The sequence below is a fragment of the Sminthopsis crassicaudata genome, chromosome 6, assembly GCF_048593235.1.
Source record: "Sminthopsis crassicaudata isolate SCR6 chromosome 6, ASM4859323v1, whole genome shotgun sequence".
NCBI lineage: Eukaryota > Metazoa > Chordata > Mammalia > Dasyuromorphia > Dasyuridae > Sminthopsis > Sminthopsis crassicaudata.
Window position 1 is genome coordinate 257,528,239 of NC_133622.1, and position 10,000 is coordinate 257,538,238.

The 10,000-nt window shown below is 63.4% G+C and overlaps 2 protein-coding genes across 3 annotated transcripts in view; both read right to left on the reverse strand.

Moving 5' to 3' along the window:
- The window catches only part of CIMAP1A (ciliary microtubule associated protein 1A), a 14,569-nt gene extending 7,399 nt beyond the window's left edge, over positions 1-7,170 (reverse strand). The window contains exons 1-4 of one of the 2 annotated variants that reach the window (XM_074275320.1): positions 7,021-7,170; positions 5,935-6,062; positions 4,820-5,020; positions 4,517-4,618 (exon numbers count right to left, since the gene is read on the reverse strand). In XM_074275320.1, coding sequence (XP_074131421.1) covers positions 4,517-4,618; positions 4,820-5,020; positions 5,935-6,043 — 412 coding nt within the window. In that variant the 5' untranslated portion in view covers positions 6,044-6,062; positions 7,021-7,170. The other variant, XM_074275319.1, reaches the window with a different exon arrangement.
- Positions 7,171-9,470: 2,300 nt separating this feature from the next.
- The window catches only part of SCGB1C1 (secretoglobin family 1C member 1), a 1,615-nt gene continuing 1,085 nt past the window's right edge, over positions 9,471-10,000 (reverse strand). The window contains exon 3 of the mRNA XM_074275322.1: positions 9,471-9,692. Within this exon, the coding sequence (XP_074131423.1) occupies positions 9,657-9,692 (36 nt within the window). The 3' untranslated portion in view covers positions 9,471-9,656. The remainder of the gene's footprint in view (positions 9,693-10,000) is intronic.

The window sequence follows — 10,000 nt, forward strand, 5'->3', positions numbered from 1 at the left end:
GAGACAGAGAGAGAGACAGAGAGAAACAGAGAGAGACAGAGACAGAGAGAGACACAGAGAGAGACAGAGAGAGAGAGACAGAGAGAGAGAGAGACAGAGACAGAGACAGAGAGAGAGACAGAGAGAGAGACAGAGAGAGAGGAGAGAGAGACAGAAAGAGAGAGAGAGACAGAGAGAGAGAGAGACAGAGAGAGAGACAGAGAGAGACACAGAGAGACAGAGAGACAGAGAGACAGAGAGAGAGACAGAGAGAGACAGAGAGAGACAGAGAGAGAGACAGAGAGAGAGGAGAGAGACAGAGAGACAGAGAGAGACAGAGACAGAGAGAGAGGAGAGAGGAGAGAGAGACAGAGAGACAGAGAGACAGAGAGAGACAGAGAGAGAGACAGAGAGAGACAGAGAGAGAGGAGAGAGAGACAGAGAGAGACAGAGACAGACAGAGAGACATAGACAGACAGAGAGAGAGAGAGAAACAGACTGATGCTCACAGACCCAGAGAGCGACAGCCTAGAAGAGAGCCCGGGGCTAACTCCTGGCAGAACCTTGAGGAAAGAATTCGGAATAGCTGAAGAGCAGATAGCACCCAGGAAGGGAGAGGTGAGGAGAGTGCTCCAGGAGGGAGAGAGAGGAGAGTGCTCGGGAGGGAGAGGAGAGGAGAGTGCTCCAGGAGGGAGAGAGGTGAGGAGAGTGCTCCAGGAGGGAGAGAGGTGAGGAGAGTGCTCCGGGAGGGAGAGGAGAGGAGAGTGCTCCGGGAGGGAGAGAGGTGAGGAGAGTGCTCCAGGAGGGAGAGGAGAGGAGAGTGCTCCGGGAGGGAGAGGTGAGGAGAGTGCTCCAGGAGGGAGAGGAGAGGAGAGTGCTCCAGGAGGAGAGAGGTGAGGAGAGTGCTCCAGGAGGGAGAGAGGTGAGGAGAGTGCTCCGGGAGGGAGAGGAGAGGAGAGTGCTCCGGGAGGGAGAGAGGTGAGGAGAGTGCTCCGGGAGGGAGAGGAGAGGAGAGTGCTCCGGGAGGGAGAGAGGTGAGGAGAGTGCTCCAGGAGGGAGAGGAGAGGAGAGTGCTCCGGGAGGGAGAGGTGAGGAGAGTGCTCCAGGGGAGAGAGGTGAGGAGAGTGCTCCAGGGGAGAGAGGAGAGGAGAGTGCTCTGGGAGAGAGAAGTGAAGAGAGTGCTCCAGGAGAGAGAGGAGGGGAGAGTGCTCCGGGAGAGAGAAGTGAAGAGAGTGCTCCAGGAGGGAGAGGAGAGGAGAGTGCTCCGGAGGGAGAGGAGAGGAGAGTGCTCCAGGAGGGAGAGAGGTGAGGAGAGTGCTCCAGGAGGGAGAGAGGTGAGGAGAGTGCTCCGGGAGGGAGAGGAGAGGAGAGTGCTCCGGGAGGGAGAGAGGTGAGGAGAGTGCTCCAGGAGGGAGAGGAGAGGAGAGTGCTCCGGGAGGGAGAGGTGAGGAGAGTGCTCCAGGAGGGAGAGGAGAGGAGAGTGCTCCAGGAGGGAGAGAGGTGAGGAGAGTGCTCCAGGAGGGAGAGAGGTGAGGAGAGTGCTCCGGGAGGGAGAGGAGAGGAGAGTGCTCCGGGAGGGAGAGAGGTGAGGAGAGTGCTCCGGAGGGAGAGGAGAGGAGAGTGCTCCGGGAGGGAGAGAGGTGAGGAGAGTGCTCCAGGAGGGAGAGGAGAGGAGAGTGCTCCGGGAGGGAGAGGTGAGGAGAGTGCTCCAGGGGAGAGAGGTGAGGAGAGTGCTCCAGGGGAGAGAGGAGAGGAGAGTGCTCTGGGAGAGAGAAGTGAAGAGAGTGCTCCAGGAGAGAGAGGAGGGGAGAGTGCTCCGGGAGAGAGAAGTGAAGAGAGTGCTCCAGGAGGGAGAGGAGGGGAGAGTGCTCCAGGAAAGAGAGGTGAGGAGAGTGCTCCAGGGGAGAGAGGAGAGGAGAGTGCTCTGGAGAGAGAAGTGAAGAGAGTGCTCCAGGAGAGAGAGGAGGGGAGAGTGCTCAGAAAGAGAGGTGAGGAGAGTGATCCAGGGGAGAGAGGAGAGGAGAGTGCTCCGGGAGAGAGAAGTGAGGAGAGTGCTCCAGGAGAGAGAGGAGAGGAGAGTGCTCCAGGAGGGAGAGGAGAGGAGAGTGCTCCAGGAGGGAGAGGTGAGGAGAGTGCTCCAGGAGGGAGAGTAGAGGAGAGTGCTCCAGGAGGGAGAGGTGAGGAGAGTGCTCCAGGAGGGAGAGGAGAGGAGAGTGCTCCAGGAGGGAGAGGAGAGGAGAGTGCTCCAGGAGGGAGAGGAGGGGAGAGTGCTCCGGAGGGAGAGGAGAGGAGAGTGCTCCGGGAGGGAGAGGAGAGGAGAGTGCTCCAGGAGGGAGAGGAGGGGAGAGTGCTCCAGGAGGGAGAGGAGGGGAGAGTGTTCAGGGAGAGGAGAGTGCTCCAGGAGGGAGAGGTGAGGAGAGTGCTCCAGGAGGGAGAGGTGAGGAGAGTGCTCCAGGAGGGAGAGGAGGGGAGAGTGCTCCGGGAGGGAGAGGAGAGGAGAGTGTTCAGGGAGAGGAGAGTGCTCCAGGAGGGAGAGGTGAGGAGAGTGCTCCAGGAGGGAGAGGAGAGGAGAGTGCTCCAGGAGGGAGAGGAGGGGAGAGTGCTCCGGGAGGGAGAGGAGAGGAGAGTGTTCAGGGAGAGGAGAGTGCTCCAGGAGGGAGAGGTGAGGAGAGTGCTCCAGGAGGGAGAGGTGAGGAGAGTGCTCAGGGAGAGGAGAGTGCTCCAGGAGGGAGAGGAGAGGAGAGTGCTCAGGGAGAGGAGAGTGCTCCAGGAGGGAGAGGAGGGGAGAGTGCTCCAGGAGGGAGAGGTGAGGAGAGTGCTCCAGGAGGGAGAGGTGAGGAGAGTGCTCAGGGAGAGGAGAGTGCTCCAGGAGGGAGAGGAGAGGAGAGTGCTCAGGGAGAGGAGAGTGCTCTGGGAGGGAGGGCCTATGGCCCCATCCCCCTGGCTAACGGGGGTCTGGAAGGGTGAGGCTTTCCTCATGGAGGAAAATGCCTGCAGCCAGCTCGGGGCGCTGTTCACCAGTCTACAAACAGGTAGCGGGCGCCCGCTCCGTGCCAGGTGCTTTGCTGAGGGCAGGAGGTGCAAAGCAAGGGCCAGCCCCGGGCCGGGGGGGGGACAGCCGCGCGGACAGGAGCTGAGCGACCACACACGGGATTCCCGGGGCTGAGGAAAGGCTGCCAGCACAAGGTGGGGTTCGGGCTGGACTTCACGGAGCCAGGGTCAGCGGCTGAGCCCCGCAGGAGGCCGGAGAGGATGCTGGGAGCCCAGCGTTTCTCGTTGGCGGGATGGGCCAGGGCCAGGGTCCGGGTCCAAGAAAGCTGGAATGCTGGAGAGGGGCTTCTGAAGGGTTTAAGGCCAAAGAGTGTTTTGAATTCGATCCCGTGGCCACGGGGAGCCCCTGCAGTTCCATGAAGGCGTGGGTGGCTACAGTCAGCTTACATTGGAGTGGAATCGCTTTGGTGGCAGATGTGAGGGGGCCGGGGGGGGGGGCAGGCTGGCCAGCAGCTGCTGCGGGGTTCAGGGTGCGAGGGGATGGGGGCCGGCTCTGGCGGGGAGCTGCGGAGGAGAAAGCCCGAGACCCGGAGCTGAAGTCCGCAGGAGATGCTGGGAAGGTCAAGCTCCTCGCCCGTCCGGGGGACCAGAGTGGAAGCCAGAAGGACGGGAAGAACGGGACGCTCTTCCCGTACGGTGTCGGGGGCGCCGAGAGTTTGGGGGAAAGAGCCCGGGTTTTGCTTTGGACAAGTTGGGCTGTGAAGACGGGCCGCGCAGGGCAGTGGTTCTAGCCTGACCCTGGGTCAGCTGTCCCAGAGACCTGGCAGTTGGCTGACCAAGCTCAGCCTCTCTGCCTCTGATGGTTCAGTCACCGCCCCCCAAACCGTCACCCCCCCCCCAAACTGTGGGGCCGCCCGGTTCCCCCCCATCCTTGTCCTTGTCCTGGGCACGCGACCTCCATAAGTTCTCTGGCTGCTCCCGCCCTCCCCTGCGCCACCTCCCGGCCCGGCCACGGCCCGGCCACGGCCCGGACTTGCTCAGGGAGGGGCTGCCTATATGACCGCGTCCTCCGGCTTGAGGGGTCAGGAGCTCCACTGGCTGTACTCTCCTGTCTCCCCCTCCCTGCCCTCCCCCTCCCCTTCTCTGTCCTGTCTCCCCCTCCCTGCCCTCCCCCTCCCCTTCTCTCTCCTGTCTCCCCCTCCCTGCCCTCCCCCTCCCCTTCTCTCTCCTGTCTCCCCCTCCCTGCCCTCCCCCTCCCCTTCTCTCTCCTGTCTCCCCCTCCCTGCCCTCCCCCTCCCCTTCTCTCTCCTGTCTCCCCCTCCCTGCCCTCCCCCTCCCCTTCTCTGTCCTCTCTCTCCCTCCCTGCCCTCCCCCTCCCCTTCTCTCTCCTGTCTCCCCCTCCCTGCCCTCCCCCTCCCCTTCTCTCTCCTCTCTCTCCCTCCCTGCCCTCCCCCTCCCCTTCTCTGTCCTCTCTCCCCCTCCCCTGCCCTCCTTTCTCCTTTCTGCCCCATTTTCGGGGTCCCTCCCCCCGGGCTCGCGGGCTGACCTGGGGTGCTGTCTACACGGAAGGACTTGGTCCTGGCCGAGATGGAGTGGCTGGGCGCTGAGTTGAACACGTATTTGATGGATTTCTCTGGAGAATATTCTCCTATAAGGGAAGAATAGGAACATCGGCCCCCCGTTTATGGAGCGCCTAGAGGGGGACAAGGGCCTTCTTGGGAGACCGCAGGCACTTTGCAGACCCCATCAGGAGGCCCGAGGAGTTCGGGGGAGGTCGGAGCCGGCCCGGGAAGCCCCGTGTTCTGGCTCAGGAAGCGAGAAAGGGCGCCCCCCCCCCAGGGTCACTCACCAGGGCCTGGAGTGGCGATGGTCTTGGCCTCGTAGCGCCCCAGGATAGAGTAGGCAGGCCCCATGTCCCTGCCCGTGCGGAGAATCTTGGGGTTCACACTGTAGCGGGGCCCGGGGGAGTAGTTTTCGGCCAGGATCGTGGGGGCCCCTCGGAAGCTGTAGGCGGGGGCCCGCGGCTTGGTTGGGGTGTGCTTCACGAAACCTGCGGATTGGGATGGGGGCAGAGACTTGCGCTCGCTCTCCTTTGCTCCCTTTGCTCAGTGACCCTCATGGCGGCCTTGAGCCCCCCCAAAAAGCTGGGTACAGACACTCTGGAGGGGGTTGGGGGGAGTGGGGAGAAGAGATCTGTGCTTGGGAGAGAGCCTTCCCATGGCAGGACGCCCTTGGGAGCCGGAAGGAGCGAAGCCTTTCTTCGGAGAGGAATTTTCCTGCTCAGGACCTGGGAAGGCCCGGGCTGGCTCCTCTGACGGGCTCAGGATAAGCCCTTAAACGTGGAGGCCCGGGCTGGCTCCTCTGACGGGCTCAGGATAAGCCCTTAAACGTGGAGGCCCGGGCTGGCTCCTCTGACGGGCTCAGGATAAGCCCTTAAACGTGGAGGCCCGGGCTGGCTCCTCTGACGGGCTCAGGATAAGGAAGGACCCTTCTTTCCCTTTGCTTTTTTAAGTGGTATTTTATTTTTCCAAATACGAGCCGGGATAGTTTTGGACGTCTGCCTTGGCCGACCCTCCAAAGTTTTCCCCCTCCCTCCCCTAGACAACGAGCACGCCCATATAGATTAAATGGGAGCAGACGGATTCCCAGATTCCTCATATTGCACAAGAAAAATCAGATCAAGAGGGAGAAAATCCAAGAAAGGTAAAGATGCCGGCGGCAACGGCAACAGGGTGAAATCCCTGCGGGAGCCGCCCTCCAGCTCCATGTTCCCTCCCCTTCCATCCCAAGGCTGTGGAATTACCCCGAATCCCAGCATTGCGGGAAGGGCCCAGCGCAGGCCCCTTCTCTGGGCCTTCCCCAGCTCCGCCCCTCCGTCCTTCCCGCCGGGCCCCCCGGGCCCGAGTCCTGCCAGGAGCCCCCTCTCCTTCAGCCCCCCCTTCCGCTTGTCCTGCCTCTGGGTACCTGTGGTTCCTGGGATCATGTACTTGGGGCCCGGGCTGGTGTACAGGGCCATGATGGGCCCCCGAGGGTGGTGGGGCCTCCAGGAGCCCACCCATATATCTTCAGTCATGGTGTCCTCTGTAGGGTTTCTGAGAGAAGAAAAAGGAGGGGGTCAGCTCCGGAGTTGGGGCCCGAGGGTCCTGGAGGTGTTGGGGGGCCCTGAGCCACACCCAGTTTGCAGACATGTCGGCGATGTTCCAGAGCCCACTTCTGGGCAGGGGGCAGGAGGCAAGGGGGCCCACCCAAAGAGAGAAGGAGGCTTCTGGCAGATTGGATATGGGGTGAGGGGCGCGAGGAGGGGTCTGTGGTGGGGCCACCTCCCGTTGGTGCCTGCTGATTGGCTCCCTTCCCAAGGAAAAGAGGGGCAGCTGAGTGAGGAGCGGGGCGGGGGAAGCTGGGGGGCCAGGGCGCACTGCGGAGAGGAGGGCTACTAGCTGGGGGAGAGCTGCCTGGCCTTCCTTCCCTCGCACTGGTGTGGGCTGAGGGGCTGCAGGAGCCCCTGGCCCAGACCCCGGCCCCCTGCCCTGCCCCACCGGCCCTCTGCTGCCTCAGTCCTGCTTGCCGAGCCCCATCCGGCACCTTCTACGGGATCCCGGCCCTGAAGCTTGGCAAAGGGCAGGGGAGAAATCCCTCCCCCCCCCCACTGGCTGGCCCAACAACAGGACTGGGAGATGAGAGCCCCCCAAGAGCCAGGGGCCTGCACCCTCTACAGTCTGCTCCGGCTCCCGGGCTCCGTCCTAAGGTCCCGGGTCTAACGGAGACCCTGACCCCTCACCCCGTGGCCGTCTCTGCCAGAGCCATTCTAGCCAGAGCGAGGGAACCTCTTCCCAGCAGCTGCTGTGCACGGCGGGTCTGGAACTCACCTCTCTGGTCCCGGGGAAGGTTAGGATTAGGCAGCTCTAGTCTCATCCAGGTCCCGCCCAGGTCCCGTCACTCAGCTCCCCCTCCAGTATCCACCAACTGGGACATCTAGCCCCCTCGCTCTCGGCCACCCGGGACCTCCGAACAATCTAGCGCTAGGTAATGCTCCTGAGTTCTAGAACCCACCTTTGTGTGATGGAGACAAGGCCCTCCTGGGGAGAGTTCCTGGCACCGGGGGACTCCAGAGGGAGGGCCCGGGCAGGCCGTGCCTCTGCCCTCCGAGGGCCAGCCTCCCTCTTGGCAATTTCTCGCCGCTCCTAGGGCTCCGGTAGAAGGAAGAAGGAGGGCCGAGTTTAGGGAGAGCACTGGGGGGGGGGGGGGAAGGTGAAAGTCCAGGCTTAGCCTGGCCAGCCCAGCCCAGGCCAGCCCAGTCCAGTCCAGCTTAGTCCAGCCAGCCCAGCCCAGTCCGACTTAGTCCAGCCAGCCCAGCCAAGCCAGGCCCAGCCCAACCCAGGCCAAACCAGCCCAGTCCGACTTAGTCTAGCCAGCCCAGCCCGGGCCAGCCCAGTCCAGTCCAGCTTAGTCCAGCCAGCCCAGCCAAGCCAGGCCAAACCAGCCCAGTCCGACTTAGTCCAGCCCAGTCCGACTTAGTCTAGCCAGCCCAGCCAAGCCAGGCCCAGCCCAGCCCAGGCCAGCCCAGCCCAGTCCGACTTAGTCCAGCCAGCCCAGCCAAGCCAGGCCCAGCCCAGCCCAGGCCAGCCCAGTCCGGTCCAGCTTAGTCCAGCCAGCCCAGCCAAGCCAGGCCCAGCCCAGCCCAGTCCGACTTGGTCCAGCCCAGCCCAGTCCGACTTAGTCCAGCCAGCCCAGCCAAGCCAGGCCCAGCCCAACCCAGGCCAAACCAGCCCAGTCCGACTTAGTCTAGCCAGCCCAGCCCGGGCCAGCCCAGTCCAGTCCAGCTTAGTCCAGCCAGCCCAGCCAAGCCAGGCCAAACCAGCCCAGTCCGACTTAGTCCAGCCCAGTCCGACTTAGTCTAGCCAGCCCAGCCAAGCCAGGCCCAGCCCAGCCCAGGCCAGCCCAGCCCAGTCCGACTTAGTCCAGCCAGCCCAGCCAAGCCAGGCCCAGCCCAGCCCAGGCCAGCCCAGTCCGGTCCAGCTTAGTCCAGCCAGCCCAGCCAAGCCAGGCCCAGCCCAGCCCAGTCCGACTTGGTCCAGCCCAGCCCAGTCCGACTTAGTCCAGCCAGCCCAGCCAAGCCAGGCCCAGCCCAGCCCAGGCCAGCCCAGTCCGGTCCAGCTTAGTCCAGCCAGCCCAGCCCAGCCCAGGCCAGCCCAGCCCAGTCCGACTTGGTCCAGCCAGCCCAGGCCAGGCCAGCTCAGAATGGCTTTAGGGGCAAAGAGAGTGGCTGAGGAGTTAGGCATTAAGAGGGAGAAGAAAGTGCCAGGGCCCAAGCCTGGGTGGGGGAAAGCTGGCAGCCTCCAGGCGGTTGTGACGTCTCCACTCTTTGTCTGGGCCGGGCAGCCTCCCCCTTCAGGCTGCCCCCAGGGACCACTAAACACCTGTTTTGGCCCTCCAGCCCCTTGGACTGTGGACCCCACACTCTGTTCCCCAGCTGGGCCCCTGCCTCCAGGCTGGAAAATCCAAGTACCTCTGACCTTACCCAGGCCTTCCTTAAAGAGAGTGTTAGCCAGCTAGGGGCAGGAGGGTCAGTGAGGCTGGGCTCTCTGCCCAGGACCCCAGGTTGGAGGGCTAGCAGCTGCTGTCTTAGACTAGCCTGACCCCGGATCCTAGATCCCAGATCCCGGATCCCAGATTCCAGATCCTGGATCCCAGATTCCAGATCCCGGATCCCAGATCCTGGATCCCAGATCCCAGATCCTAGGCCACAGCTCTCCAGGTGCTTTGGCTGCCTAACGCCTCCTGTGGGAGGTCTCTCCTGGGCTCCCGATGGCTCCTTGGACTTGGGAGGCCTCGCTCCTCCCCCTCCAGGATCTGTCGGTCTCTGCTTTGGTTTCCCCTTGTGGGTCAGCAGCCCCTCCTCGGCTCTGATCCTGGAGCTCGGGGACAGCTTCCATTCTCCTGGTGACCTTTCCAATGGATGGTTCTCCTTTTTCAGGGAAGGGGGAATGGAGGGAGCCGAGACTGCTCAGAATGTGCCGGGATTCCCAGAGCGAGTGGGGCTGGGAGCTCAGAGGCTTCCGGGTCTAGGGCCCGGGCCCAGGAGCCTCAAGGCTTCAGTTCTCCCCTTGGGCCTGGCCCATAGGCCCTCGGGCCGAGCACCTGCTTCCCTGAATCATCCCAGCGCCCAGGAGTTTGCCTTAAGACCAACGGGAAAGAGCAGCTGGCTCAGGCTTATTCTCTGCTGGGGGAAGTGGGGGGCCAGGGCAGCAGCCCATTCCCTTGGCGCAGTGCCCGTCTGTGCCCCGGCCCCCCAGCTTTTCAGATAGCTAAAGGGCTGGAGGGGAAGATTTTAGAGTAGATGCCTTGGAGAGGAGGAGGAGCTGCTATTCAAGAGGATGAGGGGCTTCCCACCCTCCCCTCCGTTCTCTTCCTTTGGGGCTTTAGGGGAGCCCCCTTTCTCCCTCCCGCCCAGGCCCCTCACTTCCATAGAGAGGTTGAACAGAAGGGACACAAGCTGAGAATAGCCCGCTGAGACTTTATTGGCAAAGTGGTTTGGGACAGATTTGTCTGCAGGGCACCGGGGCAGGTGGGAGGGCACCCCAGAAAGGCTGGAGGGGCAGGGAGGCCGGGCAGAGGCTGGGGGGGAGGGGGGCAGGGAGGCTGGGGGGAGGGGGGCTTCAATGTGTGCTTGGTCTTCTGGAGCTCTCCTATGCATCGCCCCCACGAGAGTCTAAAACAGACACCTGAAAAAAATGTGGGGGTTGAGGGGGGCAGGTACCACCCAAACCTGCAGGGGCGGGCTCCAGGAGGGCCACGACAAACTGAGCCTGACAGTCTCAGATCTGACTGGTGTGCTCTTTGGTGGGAAGTGGCTGGAAGCCAGGGAGCCTCAGAGGCAGGGGCCTGGGCCCTGGGGAGTGGCCAGCCTGGGCTTTGGGGCCTGGGGAGGGGCCAGCCTGGGCCTTGGGGACTGGGGAGGGGCCAGCCTGGGCCTTGGGGCCTGGGGAGGGGCCAGCCTGGGCCTTGGGGCCTGGGTCATAGGGTCCCAAGG